At 40.7% G+C, this 21,928-nt stretch overlaps 1 protein-coding gene across 1 annotated transcript; it reads left to right on the forward strand.

Moving 5' to 3' along the window:
* Positions 1-17,916, forward strand: CRKL (CRK like proto-oncogene, adaptor protein). Its single transcript, XM_009687513.2, has 3 exons — positions 1-803; positions 4,076-4,538; positions 14,111-17,916. The coding sequence occupies exons 1-3, from the start codon at positions 490-492 to the stop codon at positions 14,243-14,245; spliced, it is 912 nt and encodes a 303-aa protein (XP_009685808.2). The 5' UTR covers positions 1-489; the 3' UTR covers positions 14,246-17,916.
* Positions 17,917-21,928: the final 4,012 nt, after the last annotated feature.

Raw genomic sequence — 21,928 nt, forward strand, 5'->3', positions numbered from 1 at the left:
GCCGCCGCCATTTTAGCATTCGGCTCCGAGAGTGGAGGGAAACCGGCAGGAGAAAGCGGGAGCCGAGCGCTTCTGTCCGTCCCCATCCCCCCCAGCCCCCGAGGCAGCGGCAGCGGGCTCCCCTCGCCGCCCGTCCTAGTGAGCCGGCGCCGCTCGCCCAGCCCGGCCCGCCGCAGGCCTGCGAGCGAGGCGGGAAGGATGCCCTGCACACCCCGCCGCTGAGGGAGACTCGGGGGCCCCGACCGCCGCGCCGCGCCCGCCCGCCCTGCCCCGCCCCGGCCGCTGCTCGGGCTCCGCCGGCCCGGGGCTTCCTTCTCTCTCTCCCGCCGGGCCTCCTATCGCTGGCTGAGCACTAGCCGCTTCCTGCTAGCCCCCAGCCCGCTCCGCCTCCCCGCCCAGGCCTTCCCTTCTCCGCGTCTCTGCCTCCGCCTGGGCCTTCGGGCTCTTCACCTTCCTGCCCCGCTCCCTTCCCCTTCCCCGCCCGGAGCCATGTCCTCCGCCGCTCGCTTCGACTCGTCGGACCGCTCCAGCTGGTACGTGGGCCCGGTGTCGCGGGCGGAGGCGCAGACGCGGTTGCAAGGGCAGCGGCACGGCATGTTCCTGGTGCGGGACTCGTCCACCTGCCCGGGGGACTACGTGCTCTCGGTGTCGGAGAACTCCCGCGTTTCCCACTACATCATTAACTCCTTGCCCAACCGCCGCTTCAAGATCGGCGACCAGGAGTTCGAGCACCTGCCCGCCCTGCTGGAGTTCTACAAGATCCACTACCTGGACACCACCACCCTCATCGAGCCGGCGCCCAGGTGAGTGCCAGCCTCCCCCCCCCGCGGCCCCGGCATCCCCACGCTGGACGCGGGGCCCCGCCGTGCCTGCTCAGGAAACGGCCCCTGAGGGCCCTTCCTTGGGAACCGCTTCCAACAGCGATCCTCCGCACTCCGGATCTCACCGGCCGTTCCGAGCTGCTCTTGCAGGTATATCGGCTATAGCAGTGCACGTCCTTACAGAGCCCGTGGGCATGTGCGAAGGTGCTGCGTGCATCTCTGCCCCCCGACTGCAATTCTCTCGCAGTGGGTGTGGCCTCGCTTTGTATCAGCCTGGCGGTATTGTCCTGCTCCTCGGGCGGTTGAGGACCTGGTTCACAGCTCTTCCACTCAGCGATCGAGATACAGCCTCAGAGCTGTCCGTCTCCGCGTCCACAGCGGTTAGAACAGAAAAGGCCTTTACGTGGTTAGGCTGTACCACCCTGTTAAGTTAGTTTTAACGCGTTCTAGGACAGCGTTTCCCAAGCTTCTGGAGTTCACTTCCCCCGAAGAATGGAAATCGTAATATTTCTCCCAGCCTGGTAATGGCACTGTATGCCTGTGTCTGCATACTGCATGCACTACACTAAAAAATGCTGCTCTAGGAGGATGGAAAAATATGACATAGCTATGAGCTCATTCTTTGTTCTGTTCCCAACATGAGACATAACCTGCTGCTTGCATCAGTAAACTATTTTAGATTTATTGATGAACTTGCTCGCTCCTTACTTTGATTTATAAAGCTTTTCTCAGTATGTTATTTCAAAGCTGTTCAGCTTCCTGTACAGAATGGAGTGAAAATAAAAGCTAGATAAATAGTGAGACACACACAGACAAACAAATTCAAATTAGTTCACTACTAAATTCAGCAGTTTAAAATGTTCCTATCATCTGCAGATTAAATAAGTTCTTAAGGAAAAAAAAAGAGCTTTTTGCTCACGAGTTAAGCTTGGCTTTAAGCATAGTGATGTTCTTAACAGTCAGTAATGTCAAAAGTTGACAATATCTTGTCAAATTCCACAACTCAGATGGTCAAAAAAAATCTTTCTGCAGAGCTGTCAAGTGATGTAAGGGATGTGACAAGTCACTAGCTTCTAGAACTGTTAAAGCTGCTAGAAAGTCTGCACAATTGTGCTTTGGCTGGAAAGATGAATAGGTGAAGAATTTGCTCATCTTTCACAGTTGCAGGGCTACTTAAATGGAGCTGCCCAGCATTATGCGCATGTTTAAACTTGCAGATGGTTGGGAGGAAAAACCTACATTGAAGCAATCCTTATGTTTATCTCAATTCTTCCCTGAATATGGATGTGCTTTTCTGAAAATAAGAACCTGTTCATAGTCATGTATGGCAATAACTTATTTTGCTTTCCTCAGCCACTTAAAAACTTGGTGTCACTTAGCTGACCCCAACTTGCTCACTTCCTATTTATTTAGAATCTTGTGTCAAGCACATTACAAACATTTCAGAACCACATCACTTCAAGCTTTTGATTGCATATAGGAACTGGTGGTTGCTCCCCTAGCGTACAGAGACAGATTTGAGACCTTGCATGCTGTGGACTGACCTTTTTTTTTTTTAAACAGAGCTATTAATGGGATTGATTAGATGGTTTTGTTCATAGTATTTTTGTTCAAACTCTTGGAGAAAAATCAATGACACAGTTGATGGCTCAAAATTAAACTTAAAGGAGACTTCCTGCTAGAAGGGAGAAAGAAAAGTAGCATTTCCTGACTTTTTTTTTTAAAAAGGTAATGAACTGGACTTAGAATACGAAGGGTAGGCATATGCTTCAGAACTGTTATTTCTTTTTCTTCCTTATAAAAACTTGGCTTTTTTGGGAGGGGGGAATACTTTATTCAGGTTCTTGTATTCTTGAAGGCTTTTTTTTAAATACCGTTAAGGACAGGATGAGGAGATAGTTGTCATGATGAGATTGAACAAGTTTGTTGGTGTACAAGTTTCTTTAGCTGCAGGAGATGACGTTTATGCCAAAACAGTTGAAAACTAAATTTTCTATTTGTTTTCTGGCAATAGTGAGTTTTTACCATCATTGCAGATGTGCCTAGGCCCTTGCTTGTGTGGAGTGACTGGTCTCTAAAGTTTCTTCCTCTTTGGCTTCAGCAGGATACCTTAAAGAAACAATTATATTCCTATTTAAGGTTTCTGGAATATCTTAATAAAAAACACAACCAACCAACCATACTTAACTTCAGTCAACTTGGCAAGTAGCAGAAGAAAATTGAATTAGGCTAGTTGCATGCGTTCTTGTTGTTGTAGCTTAGATAACATCATATGGGCCAAAGCAGATATACTTTGAAGATAATACATAAAAATTATGGTGAAAATAGATTGCAGTGAAAATAGGAGTTTCATGTGATGAGCATTTTCAGACAATGAAGTGACAGTACTAGGTAGATCATGAGCAAAGTGATAAATGATGCGAATAATAAAGTAAAGGTCATATTGAGGTGAATAAGGCAAATAAGGCAAAAGAATATTTCTGGATGGTTACCTTTTTAACTTCTTATTCTGTTCTTAGCAGCGGGTGCAATACCTTGTAATGTGTTCACTATGAGGATGTCACTTTTATGTGACTCGGTATTTACATACCTAGTAAATAAATTTGAAAAAGTAATTTTTCTGTTAAAATATAAATTGTTAAACTCTTTGGGGTTTAAGTTGTATAAATAAGGTTAGGGAACTGCTGTCAGTGTTACCTTCCAGATTCATTTGGAGAGTTGAGGGGGAAAAAGTACATTCTCCTGAAAACACAGGGCCTGCCCATCTCCTTTGTTAGAGAAATCAGTTTCCAATATTTAGCATGACTGGCCACCCCCAGAATCCTGCATATAAACTGTAGGGTCTTTTTTTTTTTTTAAACAAAGATCCAGAACTACCTATAGCATCAGAAAGACAACCCTGGACTTTTAAGTGCTAGAAGAGTTAAACTAATACTTTATCATACCCTCCTCTAGCTTTTGCTCCCTTTTCCACTGTGTTCCCTCAAGTCTGGCAATTAGAGTTGGTGAATTCATAAGAGGAAAAATGGATGCTGAAGTTCAAAATAAAAATAGGATGAACTGAAGAGAACTATATAGCTCTCCAAGTGTCCCCTCTCCTCCCCAAAAGGTCACTCAAGTCCATTTCATTTATTTTTCTATATATGTGAACATCAGTGATTCTCCTTTAATGGGTATTCTGCTGTAAAATCTGATAGTTACTGGAAATGCAAAACAGTAGCTATTGATAATACCAAATCTTTTTTTAAACTCAGGTATCCAAGTCCACCCATAGGATCTGGAACTGCCCCTACTATGTCTGCTGCAGAAGAAAATGTGGAATATGTTCGGACTCTCTATGACTTTCCTGGGAATGATGCTGAGGATCTTCCATTTAAAAAGGGTGAGATACTCGTAATTGTAGAGAAGCCTGAAGAACAGTGGTGGAGTGCCAGAAACAAGGATGGTCGGATTGGGATGATTCCTGTTCCTTATGTAGAAAAGCTAGTCAGATCTTCTCATGGGAAGCATGGAAACAGGAATTCCAACAGTTACGGTATTCCAGAGCCTGCCCATGCTTATGCTCAGCCTCAGACCACAAGTCCCCTTCCTTCAGTATCCAGTACACCTGGAGCAGTGATCAATCCTCTGCCATCAACACAGAATGGACCAGTCTATGCCAAAGCTATCCAAAAAAGAGTACCCTGTGCTTATGACAAGACTGCACTTGCGCTAGAGGTAAGTTCTTGCCTTTAAGTCTCATGGTTTCCAGTTGTTCTTTATAAAATAAGAAATTAAAGTAGTTGTTTACTGACTTGGCGTAGATGACTTTATATGGAGTCTGCTTATATATGTTAAGGGACTAAGAAGTTTTGTTACATCCTGAGGAAAGATCTACAAAAAAAAAATTGCTTCATCTATACCACTTCCCTTTAGAAAAGGGTCTGAGTTACTTCAGAACCTACACCTAATTCATCCTATTTTCTTGCCTGTTGAACAGTGTGAATATGCTGCAGGGGTAGTGAGTAGAATGTATACCTTCTACTGTGGAGGTAAGTGCTAGTGGAAGGATGACTTTGCTTCTGCACCTAATCTTGGGGAAGGAAAGGGATGTTTAATCAATCATTGCAGTATTCCAGGCTGAAAACTGGCAGTAGCATCCTTCAGAGAAAGGTAAGGATTGCTGGTAAACATATCATCTTTTTCTTGATCCTCAAGTGGAGTATGAGATGCACATCGGTATCTGGTGCTGAGAGCTGAAATTTGGGCATGTCGGAAAATATAAACAAGTCAGGGCGGGGATCTTCAGAAGCACTCTAATCCCATTTACTTTGGATTTCAAAAATGGAATTTGAGAAACATTAAGAACTAAATTAGTTTTTTTTCCCTAAGATGATGGGCTGCAGTGTAGCCTATGTTGAACCTTTAATAAGTTCCTATGCTTGCAAAAACACTTGTTTTATTTTTATTAGGGATGTATTAAAGGCTTTAAAGCTTCATTCTTTAAATACTTAAGAATTCATATTACAATTCTAGTTAAACTGGTATTAAAGACTGATTGCAGCTAGTTTTTAAAATCATACCTAGAACATTTTTATTTAAGTACTTTGATTATGCCCAAGGCTGGTTAAGCCATACTTCAAAAGCATCTCACCTGGAACAGCAGCACTATTAGCACATTCAAATTTCATCTTTGAGAACAGTAACCAAGAGACTTCAAGCAGCAAGGAGGCAAGCATTTTAGCAAGTAAAGTAATAGCGATTTTAAAAATACTTTTGAACTTTTCTTGTTGCTTTTTCTCAGTTAGTTTGCAAGTTAAAGCTGTTATCTATAGGTAGTACTTTTGACTAAAGTTTGAAAGGTTATATGAACTTCCAGTTATTTATAAAAGTTGCCCTAAGGTTTTTCCCCCCCCCCTCTATTTGTAAGACCTCTACAGCCGATTACTCTTATGGGGTTAAAAGTTAAGTGTCACAGGATTTTTCCTGGGTTTTATGAAAGTTAGCAGTCTGTTACTTGTGAACCGTGTGTGTGAAAAGTCATCATGGGGCAAAGTGTAAATTCAGTGCCAAGTGCACTGTACAGATTCCTGCCAAAGCTATTCATGCTTCTGAAAACAGCAAGTGTTTGATTTTGTTGTGGTATTAACGTGTTATGGAATTAACTTCAAGGAACTTAGCTTTGCTGAGGGTAGCAGGACTCTTTGAGAGATGAGCCTCACAAGCCAGATTTTTCTGGCTCGCTATTTAGTAACCTAGTTAATCCTGTCATTTTAGCTACCCTAGTATGCTTGTAGGATTAACTTTGGCTAGCATGCAGACTTGAATTGTTTTGAAACTTTAAATTTTACTGAAGTGGTTTGAGAAATTTTCTTCCCTTCCACTGAATTCTTCATTGCTTTTTGCACTGTGACTTTGCATTTCCCACCCCTACTGTGTTTTGGCTATGTAGTCTCTCTTCTTCACAGATTTACCTTAGTCATGCTGTGGTTTCTCAAGAGGCTTCAAAAACAGCATTCAGGAAACTGATCTACCTTTTATTAAATCACTGATTACAGCTTCTCCATACCTATCCATGCATAGAGAACTTTAGCAATCGTATTATAGCAACTTTTTTTTGGTCCTATCTGCTACTCTTGAAGAATCTGATCCTCTTTTCGTGATCTTTATTCTACTTGCCTAACACTTGCTGGGCCCTGGTGATGCATTAATCCCAACCTTATCAAGGCCCTATATGTCACTAAACCTGAACCATTTCAGGTCACATGGTTCAACATCCCTGAAAATACCCGGGTTCACTTGGACTAGAAACTTCTACTTTTGTAAGAGCACTGAAAGCTGCTAGTGGTAGAAGGACGAACTGTGGAAATGTTTTGGGAAGAAAACTAATGGTATTCTTTCAGAATAATCACATTTCATAACATTCTCCATCAGTACAGGTACACTCTGAATCACAGTTTAGCTTGTACTGATAGAAAACCTTATTGGTATAATCTGATTACACAGTGACTGATTGTGTAATCCCACTTAAACTGATAAAACAATATGAAAGCAAAATATCTGTTCACTGGCTTTAGCTTTATGGAGTCAGTACACAAACTGTACTTACAAAGATTAGAATATCATCAGGAGTAAGTCTATTGCATAGTAATGTGGTTGACTTTTAAGTGGAGAAGTGTCATTCTCCAGGGTTCAGTTTGAAAACGCGACAAACTCTCTGCTTGCAAGCCCATTTTTTAATCACACACAGTTGTTTAAGAAAAGAGATTCATAGCCTCTTACAGAGAGGAGGGTTGTTTCGTATGGAAGATTTAATTCAACTATAAAACAAACTTTCTCACACAGAAAAACGTAGCTTGTCAAAAGTGAGTATTCTGTTGAAAAACTTGTCGAGATCTGTGGGGTTGGATAATGGCTATTTAATTTGAAATAGCATTTAAAGTGTCAGAGTTTAAGGACAAATAAGTTTAAGAGTGTGACTGCAGTTTTCCTATAAGGATACAGGAATGGTTTGACATTATGGCATCTATTACCATTTGGACTTTATTGGACTAAAACTATTTAGCGTTCACGGTTATATTACTGAAGTGGTTAAAGTCTAGATGTTAACTGGGTGCTACTGCATTAGATGCTCTATGTTTATTCTCTAAATTAAGAATTTAGAGAGTAATATGTAGGTTAAAATATAAGTTTTAAATGTAGCTACTATCTCAAAGAGTATAAAGTTTTAGTGATTTATCTGATATGGCAGTTATTATACACAAAACCATGGACATCTCCCTGCTCCAGTGAGCAAATAAGTAAAGCCTATGCTAAGTTAATTGTATTACTAAGATTGACATATTACTGTTGCCAATTGACTAGCTTACTTTGGCGGTTCAGATTTAATGGGCTTTAATAAACTGATTAAATTCTGCAGTTTCTCGTTGCAACTAAGTGTTATTACTAACATGTAGTATTTTCAAGGATACCACACACACACTTCAAATCTTTTCTCAGTCATTTACTTTTAGCCAAGATGCTAAAAGCTTCCTTCCCTCTTGGTGTTTTAGAGGAAGGAATATGAAGGACAGGAACACAGTGTCCTATATTTATTGGAACTCTACAGCGTTGCGTTCTGCTGTTCTTCAGTCCTTTTCTTTGGGAAAACTAGGTAGGAAATCTTATATTCAAAGGTTATACAGAATACCTAACCCTAAGTGATGAATTTAAGAGCAGAGATTCCTTGGCACTGTTGCTATGCTACAGAGTGAAGTCTACCTGAAAGTTTCAGTATGAATAATTCTGTAGTTCTGTAGCCAGCCTTTTTGACTGCAACATGCTCATGAAGCATGCATTAAACTGGCATGCATTAACCAGCATATGAAGTCTGTGCAGGGCCTCTTAGTCCAAGACCTAATGTATTTTACCTTAGAAAACTCTTGGTAGTTGGACACCTCTTACTTGCACTCAAAGAAGTTGGTTGATTGCTAACATCTATGCAATTAAGTTCTTCATGTCCAGCAGAGTCAATAGATCAACTGATGGTAGATAATTGCCTTAAAAAAAAACCAAGCTCGGTTTCAATGTTAGATTCGGGACATGAGCAACAAGTTCCAAATTCACTCAAAATGGAGTGAAATGGCTTAAGGAACCAGAAGACAGGAGAACAGCACAGTAGCAGCTAGGCTTCTATTTGCCCTGTGTTTAAATAGTGGTTCTTACGTATACTCCAAGCACTGTGATAGCAGCATCGTAGACTATTTTGAAGGTAGCAATAGGCCTGGAGTCCATTTCCAGACTTAACATGATAGAATTTCAGGGATTTATATTAGAAAAGTTACAGTTCTGTTTAAACAATCTTAAGACTTTATTTTTTTAATTAATAGAGCATCATTATATTTTTATAGCAAGGTCTTTATAATGGTAATGGCTCTTTCAAGACCTATATCAGCATTGTAGTACCAAGTAGCTTATTTATGCATGTTGTATCAAAGGTGTACTTGTGTTTGTTTGCTAGTACGAATTCGGTGTGTCACTGAAAAGTTTTGGTGAAATAAATATCCATAATTATATAACTGACTTATTTCTCTTGAGCTTGTTGCAATTAGGTTATAATTAAGTTTCTTTTGAAAAAATAAAGTTGAGACAAGTAGGACAAAGCGTGCTAGGAGCAGAAACGTCTTAAGAAATTAGGCTACTTTCACTAGACAAAGAACATTTTACTTGATTTAAGTGCATGTAGCATTGTTGTGCTAAATATTAAAATGCATCAAAACTACATGATGAGTATGTCACTTAAAACCTAGAACCTGTGCTTGCATAGCTTTAAGTGCTGGTAATAGAGTTCAGGTCTGATAACTATTGAATTGAAAATGATGCTGACAGCAGGATTCCCATATCCATGCTCTGATGTACACCAACTTTTCAGTAAGCTCCCTTTGAAAAGGCAACAGAATTACTCTGGAGACTTTTCTGTGTGTGATTTCCTTTCCCAGTCAACTTAGGTTATTTATGGTCCCCATCAAGATAGCGCCCAATGCCTCACAACTTAATATACATTTGCCCTCAATTCTATTTGCAGAGTCCATTTTCGGAAGAAATTGAAGCATTAGGGCTTAAAGTTGCAAGAAATCTGTGCCAGGACAAAAAAACTTAGTGCAGGCATCAAGTTCCAAGCATACATCTTCTTAATTATTCATTCATTCTTTTACACAATGTGGATAACCTAGACAAGATCCTGTGCTGCAAAGAGATTTAATATGGCTCAAGAATTGTCATCTATGTTAAGTTTTCAGTGCTCTGAATTCTGTGCAATCCTGACAGCACGGTTAGCAGGAGATAGTGCTGCTTTTCATTAAATTATGGTAGCCTGTTATCTGTGGGGCTACCACCTCAATTTTGGCAATTGTCCTAGCTGTACTTGAACTGCAAACCTAGGTTGTTTTGCTCTGTTCCTGGACGAGGCTGAATTAATTGGATCTTCAGTGCTTTTATGCTGCTTTTCTACCTGCTTCAGTGTCTCAAGAACGGTTGAAAGTCTGTCCTCTTAGCTGAATGGCTTGAGCCTCTGGTTTGGGTATCAAGCTATTATTCTGGCACACATCAAAACATCAGTAGCTAAACCCTTGTTACTTCGAAAATGTCACTTTGTTTTCTGTATGACTGAACTCTGCCTTTCTTTTGTTTGGCTCAGCCTTTTATCTGTTTGGGACAATTGGATTTCAAGTAGTTTCTTATTGTTGAACCTTGTTGTACTTTATTCTCCACCAGAATAGTCAGCTGGTTTGAACAATTACTTGTTTAGTTTTTAGCACTAATGCTGGTGTTAGAAAAGAAAGTTTTGTGACATCAACTAGAATTAAGGCCTGAGGTTCAACTCCCCATGAATTCCAGATAGCAGTATGATTTCTCTAGCTATTGACTGAGTGGACTAAAGGGATTTAGAGTTCTAATGCCTTTTTATCTCCTTGCACTTGTTATAGGACTCAGTCAACCAGAGAACAATTGTTAGAATATCTGTAAAATGCAAGTAGAATTAATTGACTGAGTGAAATAGCATGCAGCACACCACCTTTGCAATGTATGAATCAGCTTCAGGTAGACAGCTATGGAAGAGTCTAGAGTGAATGAAGTAACCTTTTTGATTGGCATGTTACACAACTTAGATTTCTCCAGGGTTTTTGAGTTCATGCTGTAACAGGGACATTATGAGAGGGTGCTATCTAAAAATAGATATTTATGTTATCATTTGGGTGGAGCCAAATGGCTGCATTTCAGAAGAATTACTCATTTCAACGGTTAATACTTCCATCCAGTGATGCTGGCATGGCCTGCTAAGATGCTGGGACTAAGGAAACATTATGCTAACTTGTAGATAAGGACTGTGAGCTGTCCAGAGTCATACAGGAAGTCTGTGGCAGAGATGAGAATAGAACCAGGTCTTCTGACAGTGTCCTGTGCCTAATTATAAGACAATCCTTCTGACTGCCTTGAAGTGTTCTCTGAAAAGCATGCTAAGTTTTTTAGTGGGGGGGGGGGGGAAAACACACCTCAGCCTGACCAAGTTGTAGAGGCTTTAGAAAGAATTTACCAGATTTTTTTTTTAGCTAGTAATTGAGGGGGAATGCACAGAGGAACTGCTTGACCAGATTTTTTAAAACATTGTCAAAATACAGGTCTTGAACATGAGATCCAAGACTTACTCTGTCTTGACATCAAGGTTGCTTCCCGTAATCTTGTTTCAATGTTCTGTTTCATTGAGTTTCCTCAGGGCAAGTGCTTTTTTTTTTTAAACATAGTATAGCACAAGGGAATAGTCAGCTTTCCATTAAAGCCAAGCAAATTTAAAAACTCTAATTCAAATAGTATGCTTAGTTATTGCAAGTAAATTTACTCTTCCAATGCTGCCTGTTATGAAAGTACTTTGAGAATCTTGTCTCAGCCAGCACTCCTTAATGGCAAATACTGACTTTTAGCAACTTTGCCTAGCACTGCAGAAAACATTTTACATTGTTAATCTACGTGGCAGTTTATTCCAATATGATAGGCTTCTATTGTAAATAGTTTTTCTTCCAGAGTAAATAAGACTTCCAAACCTAGTCCAGCTGTAGGAGTCGTTCAGAATCAAATTGAAGGATAACTTTCTAGAATTTTAAAAAAAAATCTATGTTTTTGGTCCAATGTACTGCATAGAGTCTTCTTTTTCTTCCACAAATAAGGTTGAAGTGGTTCAGAGTGGACTGGCTTTATGGTATGATACAAATGCAGTTAACTTTTAACTGCTGTGATTCTGGATGTGTATTCTTGAACTTAAGCCTGAAACCTGGAACTTGGATCAGTCTCTAAGGTTTATTTAAATCTAGCAATGAGTATTTATAGATGTTATCCGTCTTTTCCTAAAGAGACATTTGTTGGTTCCTGTTTAAGGCTTGTTACTAAGTCTTTGTCTAGCTTTTCCATTTAGCACAAAGTCTAACAAGTTGTGCTTTTTTAATCAAATGCACACTCAAAGCATTAAAATTGTCTCAAGTGTGACAATCTTGAATATCAATAACAAAGGGAAACAAAACAACAACTAGCAGGGAAAACACGTTTTGCTTAAATGTCTGATTTCATTCTAGTCTACAGCATAAAGCTTAAATCTCTGGAAAGCGTTTCAAAGTTTTAGATTTATTTTATTTTTAAGATACCATGATGAGCAACTGCCTAGGAGTTTATTACAGCATCTTCAATTTCGCTTAAGGATTCTTGCTTCTGAGTGATTTTCAAAAAGTATCTATTGAAATAATGGTAACTAGTTTAAACAGGCTTCAGATCATCGAGCAACATGCCTTCTGCAAAATATTTTGGGAACTCAGTTTTTTCTTTAACAGAAAATATACAGGTCTTATCTAAAAAGACAGATTTCAGTCTAAGGCCCTTGGCCAAGGTCCTTAAATTAGCTGCATCAGTTCCGAACATGAGGAGTAGGTAATTTAGACAAGTTGTTATACGTGTTGTATCAGGACTAAAATCTAGTTTTTCATAAATTAGAAAAATCCAAGCTAGTTATCTTTGGATTTTACTTAACTAGCTTGCTAGTCTAAAAACTCATCTACAAAGAACGTTGTTCACTGTTAGCTAGCGTTCAGTTCACCGAGGTAACTTCATTGGCAAAGTAAAAGTAGCATTTGGAAAATCCTTTTTACTCATAGTACAGGAATATTCTATGTGATCAGACCTCTAAATGTACATTTTGACATCTCAGATATCTAAATTCACCTTTGTGAAAGCTTTGCAAAGTTTCAGTTGATAGTAATTACCAGTCAGAACTGAATTTTGCCAGGCTAAGTAATTCTCTAAATTTCAATCTGAGCTTTTATTGTTTGATGTTACCCCTTTTGCCTACTCCTGATGCAACGGGGTTACCTCTACTCCTTCTTCCTATTTTCCAGAGTCCATTTTACTCAATACCTCTTCTTTCAGTTGTCTTTGATAGAAGCTTTCTAATAGGACTCAGTTAAACTGACTTGCTTTAACATTGTGTTAAACAGTCAAGAATTGTCAAGATTTGAGGTTTTCCTAGGCAATTTGAGAAAGCTATCACTAGAAAAAAAGCATAAAATTAGGAGAATTGTATCAGTTGATTCCTGAAGTTTAACAGAGTGAAAGCGTTTGCTGTTACGCTGGTCTTCATTCTGACCTAAGAAAGTGGAGAGCTTTTTATAAACATGCAGATGTCTGTCAAACTCCAATTCTACAAAATACTGGAAAATTGAGATTGGCCCTAGTATGGGCAAAAAAACTTACAAGTTTTTGGCTGGTGGTCACAGGTTGGCTCGCTCTTTTGAGAAATTAGCCGTTAGATGCTAATGTTACTTTTCTAATATTTACTGTAGTTACCATGTAGATGCAATTAAGTAAACAGGAAGGAGGTGTAAAGCTTGAGAGCTGCTGCAACAGGCCACGTGTTCAGCTGTTCTGAAGCATTAAAGCATTAGGAATATTTAAGGGAGAAATGGACTATTTAGCTAATTTTAAACGCTACTCATTATGTTGGATATTCTGCTTTGTAAGTTGTTCTAGTCTGGATGAAAAACAGGCTTTGAACAATGGAAGAGTGTAACTTCTCACCATTTGGACTGACATTTTTGCTTTGTCAGAATTGAGCTCTTCTCATCTTTCACCACCAAGAGGAAGAGATACGGTTATGGTAGGAAAGGCCTGACATGTAATTGCTCCTGCTCCAAATTCTCCAACAGGAAGTAGAGGCAAGAACAGTGAATAAAGTTAGAATCTTCCTATCTAATGCTTAATAAAATTGTTTGAGATTGCTTTTGCTGGCTTAGGAAGTTTGTCATTTTAGATAGCTATAGAAGCTTCTAAACAGTGATAATCAGAACTAAGAATTGCCATAAGAATTTATCTGGGGGAAAAAAAAAAAATCTAAGTTTCCTTTTAAATTAGACCACTAATGCTGAAACCAGCATTAGTACTTTGCTCTTTTGAATGGATATTGCATCTCATTACTGATGATAGCTTTAGTGCTGTCAGTTTATATCTAACCTAGACATGTTGCATAAAGTTGTATGCTTTCTTATTGGAAAAGGTGTAGCTCAGTAATTCGTGAGTGTAAATATACATTTAAGACTTTCTTTTTGAAGAAGAGTGCAGGTAAAGTTGCATCTAGCAACAGAATTTTGGTGTTTAGCTCGGTAACTTTTCCCTTTGAAACTTACACTAAGTGTTTTTTCCTTAATGCAGTCATGTTTGTTGTTTCTCTTGATTTGTATATGTATCAGAGATAAGATTCCTGTATGTGATAGCTTTTTTTTTTTTTAATTACACAGGTCGGAGATATTGTGAAGGTTACAAGGATGAATATAAACGGTCAGTGGGAAGGAGAAGTCAACGGTCGAAAAGGGCTGTTCCCATTCACGCATGTCAAAATAATTGACCCTCAAAACCCAGACGAGAACGAATGATTCCCTTTGCCTGATTCACACTGCTGCTTCATTTTCCTGGCTATCATTAGCATTGTTTGAGGTGGGATGGTGACTTAATGGCACATTGCTAGCATTGCCCATTTTCCAGCTTGCTGCAGTTTGACAGTTCTTTTAATATACATTTGGAATACATTACAGCTGAAGTCACTGCCTGACCTTCATACCATAGTTGCATCATCCAGAATATAGTTTCACTTTTAGAACTGTATTGGGCCTTAAGCTGGAGAAGACTGAACCATACAGGTATATAGGAGACACATATTGTGGGGGGAGGGGGGGAACCTTTCCTGTTGAGACTTCCATGGACTTGTTCTGGCCTGCTCAGTAAGAAGAGCCCTGACCTTAGATCAAACATAAAACTTGTGCATTACTGTTCAACAAAAAGCAACAACAAAAATGCAATTTTAGGTCTGAAGAAGACTTAGTTTTAAGAGAACTTGTCCTAAGGTAGTACATTCAAGATAATGGTCTCTTTAAAGGACAATAATTGAAGCTTATGTATTCTAAGCAGTTATAGTAGAAGCTGCTCTTTGTGATAGCTTTTAAGCTTGTTGTTGACCTTCCTGAAACAGTGTGTGTTAAATGCAAATAACCATTGATTGAGCTGCGTTGAAGCCGAGGCATTTATTTATAAGGAAACTTAGGAGGAGTTGATATTTTTAGCCTGTTATTGACATACTTAAGGCATTTCTGTTGACTTTGCAAGCACTAAACGTAGAAAGCGAGCTTTAAAGGGAAACACTTAGGCCTGGTCTACACACAGCTCTTCTGCAATGTTAAAGCATAGTTTTACTAAAATAGAACTGCTCATCACCAAGCTGTTGCTTGGTGGACAGATTGATCAGATTGCCATGGTATAGAGAGGTAGGAAAGGAGCGCTACAGAAGAATTTGATAAATACTGATAAAATCCTCTTATTTAAACATAAAACCTTTTATACCCATTTCTCTTCAGGTTCCCTTCTCTCTCTAAAGTTTCCTAGGGATGCCAGCCCCAGCTTGCTTAAGGCTCTTTCTCAAACACAGTACCTTTTTCCCCAGGGTGTCTCCATGTCTCTGCTTCTTCTTGCTTGCTTGCATCACAAACTGCTTGCATGTTGCCATCTGTTTCCCCCCTCCCAAATGCTCTGGCTTATATCAGCCCCAGATCCCTCCCACTCCCAGCATCCCCTAAAAAGTGGTTAATTGGAGTCAGCTGCTTGGGTTCCCCCATATGGTAAATTTAGGCTCAGGTTGGAGGAAGCCACAAAGGTGTCCATTACTAGTATAAGCTTTTTTCTGTACTTCAGGTGTACTGCTGTAATTGTATCTACAGTAGGGATTTAAATGGCTGTAGCTGCATGAGTACAGTTAAAACCCTGCAGCTTAAGTCCTTAACCTGCATACGGGACATAAAAGCTTAGGTGCAGTGGCATCTTTTGCTGCCTTCCTTAAACATGTTTTCTAGATGAACTGGAATGCTCTTTTAAAAAATAATTGAACACTGAATTAACAGAACACATGTGTATGCAAAGACTGTACTTGCAAAACCTCCCTTTTCAAACATCCTGGTTAAAGAAAAATCTGTTGCCGAAGCTGACAGTAAAGCAGCTGCCCTGATGCATTCATTTTTCAATGTTTGAAGACTGTCAATTGTAGCAAAATGAAAAAGTACAGCTACTTGCAGAATTTTACCATTTGTTATATCAAATTATGTAGAACTTATCTTAAGTTACAGCATGTATTCTTGTTGATGTGGGTCTCTTGATCCTAATAAAAGCAAGTTGTTCTTACCTTCGTATTGAAGTGCCATGAAATCCTTAAATGGGAGGCACTGAAGAAATGCAAAAACAGCATTTACAAGAAGAGACTTAAAATGCTGTTTTAAAGAAAAGTTCCTCATTTCATCTATTAGCTGTTTTCTCTAGTGTTGATCAAGTGGCTGACAGTCTCTAAGTTCTTGTAGAGCATTTTACTGCCAAATAATTAACTGTGAAGTAGAGTAGCATTGACTGAAGTGTTTGGTGCTGTAAGAATAATTATTGACAATAGGCATTGCCAGTTTGTCTTGCAATGAAAAGCTATGCAGCTATCTTAACTAAATAAGGTCACTCTTATTTCATGCCCCAACTCCACCTATAAGTAAGTTTACTACATAGATTGTACTACTGAAAGTCATCTTGTGAATACAGAAACTGCACTAAACTCAGTCTACTGCAGAGAAATCTTGTTTCAGACCTGACCTAGTTATAGGCAGCTGTTTTCAGAAGACTGATTGTAGAATTCTTCCTTTGCTTATTAAAGTCCATAAATACTGTGAGATGTGAGATCTTGGACACAGCTTTTTAACTTGGATTATTTTCACTAAAATAAATGTCTTGATGCTTTTCAAACATTCAGTAGGGTATACACTTTGAACACAAGCATTGTTTTAAGTTTAATTAACGTTCTGATACTGCAGAAAAGCAAAACATTTTCCTTCAAAACTATGCAAAATTTGTGTGTAGTGGCATCTGACACAAAGATAAGAATTCTTAAATTTCTGTGAACTGGTTTTGGGCCACTGATGAGCAGTGTTTTTCTGGGTAGCAGAGGTGTGGTTCGCTGATGTTACATGTGGTTTAAATGTAGCATACTGAACAGGCTAAGCTGACTGTAAACTTGCATCAAAAAAAAATGCGTCCTTGCTCTTTTACTGTAAGACAAGTATTTTGATATAAAGACTGCATTTGATCAGTCTGGGTTTCTCTTTGAAGGACTCTCTGGTTTCTCAATCACTTCTGCTTGCTTATGTATGTGCTGTCTGTTACTTTATGAAGCCTTTTAAATTTGAGTGATAACCTATCAGTGTAAGTGTTCCTTGAGCGTATAAGGTATACTTGATATGAAGCATGAGAGTCTATCAAGTGATGGCTTCAATCTATGCACCATTAAAGTTGTTCATGCTTTTGAACTAGCAGCTGGTTTAATTACCTGGTGCCACAGCAGTTAACTATCATGAAAGAAAGGCTTACTGTTTGACTTCCTCCTGTTGTGTACATGTGTAAATATACATTGAAGCCTCTGACCAGTCGGAAAGTTTAAATGAAAACTCTTTTAATCAGTGTCCATCACTGGATAAGCGCTAACTTAATTCATGATTGTTTACAAATTGGGAAAGAATAAACAAAAGGGAATATCCTGTTTGGGTTGGGGCTCTGAAGAGCCTGAGCATTATTTTTGTAAAGGGAAAAACAGCATTCTTTGTGCCATTTCATGTGCCTGTAATGTAATTTTTTATATTGTATTAACATCCTGGGAATGAGTGGGCTGCCTTTGTTTTCTAGTCAAGTTTTCAAGCATTTTTCTCAATACCTGCATTTGAAAGTGAGACCCACCTAAAAGACTGCCTTTTGGGACCAGTGAAAGCATTCTTTTGTAGTTGTCATTTTCTGTTTACTAGTGTTAAATGTGTTTTGAGGCAAGGAAACAATTATTGAAGTGGGAAAGGTGGCCTTGTATTTGAGACAGTCTTCACTGTGTAAACTTTAAAACACAATATGTAATTTAAAGACCATGAACTTCAGGCAATAATATTAAGTGTAAGCTTTTAAAGTTTATTTTGGGGATCATAGCTTGTTTTATTTTTTGTGCTATAAAATTAACAGTATTAAATGAATTATATTCTTAGAATATATGGAGTGTCTTTTCTTAAGATTAGTGCCTTTTTAATTTCTTACTCCACTTATTTCATAGAACTGGTCCCAACATCAAGCCACTGTTTTTTTTTTTTTTTCAGTGCCCTGTTTGTACAGTCTAAATAAAACTTGCATCAACTTACAGTATTACTTGTTGTCTTTAGTTGTAAAACTTTTCTAATATTAGCAGAGTATTTAAATTCTTACTCTGTCGTTATTATGGCCTGCTTTGTGGGTAAATGAGAGAAAACTGAAGTTTTCCAGAATCAGTGCAAGAGTTAAGCAGGAGAAAACACTGTCTTCAGCCTGAGTGATGCTCCCCGATTCCATCCCTCTGCCTCTGTTCTCAGACTACTGCTGTGCTTTGGAGGTGCACAAGGAAAAGCCCCATCGCTATTTATATAGAGAGAGTAGCGCTGGGCCCCCCACCTCATACCCAACCCTTGAATGCTCTTCCTGTCACTGTATTTAGCTCTGCTCCTTTGTAGAGGCTTTTAAAGTCCTCTGTAGAAATCATAACCTCCTTTTACTGTGATAGGTTTACTTGACTGCGCATATAAGAATTACTGGTTTAAGTGTACTGTTATGAATTTATCTTAATTTTTGTTTGAGTAAACAAGGCCTAACTGATGCACAGAGGGAAAATAGAACAGCTGACATTTTATACACTGTTGAAGCTGGCAGCATCATGCATTATAAGTATTATGCCACCTGAGTAGATCAAAAACAGGAGGTCTGCTTTTTTTTTTTTTTTTTGGCAGTCAATTTAGATCAAGAATAGCAATAACTAGCACTTTTATCTAGGTGTGTTTTTTTTAATGTTTGATATCATTCAGTTAAATCAATAACAATACATTGGAACTTGATGATCCTATGTAGGAGAAAAACTTAAGAGGAACATTGGACACTTAATTGCTGCAAGTGAGAAATATAAAAAGCTTGTATTGTTTTCTCAGCCTCTCTTTGTGGGTACAATACAGTCTAGTGTTTGCCTTCTCTGAAGTATAGATTTCTATTATATTTTAATAAAAGTTCATAGCCAACTATACAGTGTCTTATGGACAAATATTCACATTTGACATACTACATTTCTTCAGAGAAAACTATTAGTATTTCAGGTACACAAGCAAGTACAGGTGAAGCGCATCTAGCACAAGGGTTTGTGAACCCTTGTTTCAAATTATTTTGCGCACCTGTAGCTTGCTAGCAGAAGATGAAAGCGTTAGCTGTTCACTACAGCAGCTTCTCATGACATCTTAAGGAGCTTTTCCTTTACTAATTATGCTGCAAGAAATGTCCCCTGCTAACACCAGCAGTCTGTGTCCTACAAACTAAATTACAACCATGGTGCATAAACAGCGTTACTCCTATTTGTGGTAGGATGCCCGCAACACAAGCGAACGAAGGTGCTGCACGTCCTTTCTAAAGAAAGGGCAGGCCGTGAACCATCGACCTACTGTGAACAGTGACCTTGGCTCGTTTTTGTTCTGGATGCTTGACTTCCTCTGATACTAAACTGAGGCTTCTACATACATTTGTATTAGGCAATGGGAGACAAAGCACTTTCGTAACAGAGGGTTTGGGGAAGTTAATTATAGCAGTGTTCTGTGCAAGAGGGTTGCCCCTCACTTCTGCCTCTTCAAAACGCATCAGCCGTCAGTAAACGTAGATCTGAGCTCTTAATCGTATGTGAGGCCACAAAAAAAAAAAATCTAGATTTCCTCATTTCATGATAACTTGCATGTGCTAGAAATACCCTGTTCTACCTGTTGAGCTAAGAGTGCCTTGCTTTACTGTGGCAGAGTCTCATTATTGGGCAGGATAAATTAAGAAGCTCGAGCAGGCTGCAGCAACGAGGACGCAAGCGACTGTAATTTATCTCAGCATGTTGAAGTGCAGGCTGCTTCCTGCCTGCCCTCCAACAAATCCTCGGGAGCACATGCTTTCCTCTACCTGTAACTGAGCCTGGCCTCTCTGTGTCTGACTTGCTGCCCCTGAGGCTGATCAGGATCAATGTCCAGGTGGAGGGAGACCACTGCTCTTAAGTAACTTTTGCACAGGCTGCCACAGGCAGCCCCTGCCTGCAGGCAGGCTTCAGGGTCTGCAGCAGGAGTGCCAAACATAGCAGCTACCTAAAACTCCAGCAATACCCAAGTTTACTCAGTGTACCGTCACAGGTAAAGTGAAATAAGCAGTACGTTGAGCTGGGTTTATTGCTGATTATGGACAATTAGGTTTACCTGTGCACAAAGTTTTACTAGTTTAAGTTTAAACCAGTTAGGTCAGTCCAAACAGCAAGCAGCCTAAGCCTTAATTTTCAGGTGCAAGCTGGCTGTGATGAGCTAGGCTTGCCAGTTTGTCACCCTCATTTAATTAATTAAACCAGTGCAATAGTAAACACACCTTTAGATTTAACCAAATATTTGCCTGCACAAGCTTACACCAAGAGAAAACATGTTCAAATGCACGGGAATAAAATACTGTTACAACAAATGAACAGGTCTATTAAAACAAGTAATTTTTAACAGGATTTACAATGAGTGCAACTTCTGCACGTAGAAAAGATCTTAGGGTTCAGCGTCACCAGCAGGGATGGCTCACCTTGGAGCAGCTGTAGCAATTTCTGTCCCTGAGTGGGTCCTCTGCCCTTTTTTTTTTTTTTTTTTTTTTTTTTTTTTTTTTTTTTTTTTTTTTTTTTTAATAAAACCAGAGGGCAGCTCAGCTGCTTGGGGAGCAGCTGGTGAACCAGCAGCTACAGCTCAGGCGACTAAGGTAAGACAGTTCCAATTTCAGGTTACCTTAATACCCAGCGCCGTAAGCTGTGGCAGTCACTGTGCAAACAGCTGAGGCCCCTGCAGCAAGCGCGGGAGGCCAAGCGGGACGGGCAGGGAAAGGAGCTGCCACAGCTGTCCCCAAGGGCGCCCGCCGCCTGCTCCGAAATCTGAGCCCTGAGAGCTTGCCTACGAGCAGCGATCGCACCGATTACTGCAAATCGTTAACACGCGCTGTTGTACGCCCACCTTGAGACAGGTTAGCAACGGACTGCTCCAGCCGGACCACCACGAGGCCTGTGACACCTCCGTGGCGCGGCCCGAAAACGCAGCGCCCGCCACTGGGGCGCAGCTGTGAGGCCGCTGCCCCGCGGCGCTCCTGCCGCAGCCTGGCGCCGCTTTCCTGAAACTCAGATTTCCGCGTCTGCCCGCGTGCCGACTGCTGGGGAAGGCCGGCGGCGGCGGGCACGACCCGGCCTCACGCGGGGAGGCCGCCAGCCGCGCTGCGCCGAGGCCGGCGGCGAGCGAGCAGCGCCGCGCTAACACGGCTCTCGCCTCAGATAACCCTCCCAGCACCTGCTTGCTTCATGCCGGGCATTTTGTAACTAGACCCCTCTCGGCACGAGTTATTAGCCTAGCGCGCCCCGGCGCACCAGACAATCAGGATTAGAGCTATATCTGGGGTGTCCGCAGGGACCCAGCTCCTGCTTTGGGCGTCCTGGCTGGCCCAGCAAGGGCAGCTCAAAGTCAGCTCTGAAAAAGCCGCCGCTTGTGCTCTTGGGCTTGGTCTAGAAACGACGCACTAAACCACAAGCGAAAGCGCCTCGCTCCGTGCTCGCTACCAGCTCCCCAGCCGTTCTGCGCGTCTGCCCGAAGGCTGCTCGGCCCCGGGCAGGGAGCGCTCAGGCACGCTGGGCAGACGGGGCAGAGGAAGGGTGCTCAGGGCCTGCTGCTCGCCCTGCCCCACGGTCCCGCCAGGTCCTAGCTGTGACGCACCCCTGCTACAGCCTCATGAGCCTTTTGGGTGTCTAGGCTCTAACCTCAGGTTTTAGAATGTATTTTATGTTAATTTACTGATTATCTGGCTCATGAGGTAGTTCGGGGGACTCACTGGGACTTCTGTTTCCATTTCCGAACTATTGGGTTTCCCCCGGCCGTGAACACGCTGTCACTAATCCACGGCCCTGGAAGAGGAACAGCTTTTCCCTTTCCCGGCGTCTCGGCTGACGAAAGCCT

The sequence above is a fragment of the Struthio camelus genome, chromosome 17 (genome assembly GCF_040807025.1).
Source record: "Struthio camelus isolate bStrCam1 chromosome 17, bStrCam1.hap1, whole genome shotgun sequence".
Lineage (NCBI taxonomy): Eukaryota > Metazoa > Chordata > Aves > Struthioniformes > Struthionidae > Struthio > Struthio camelus.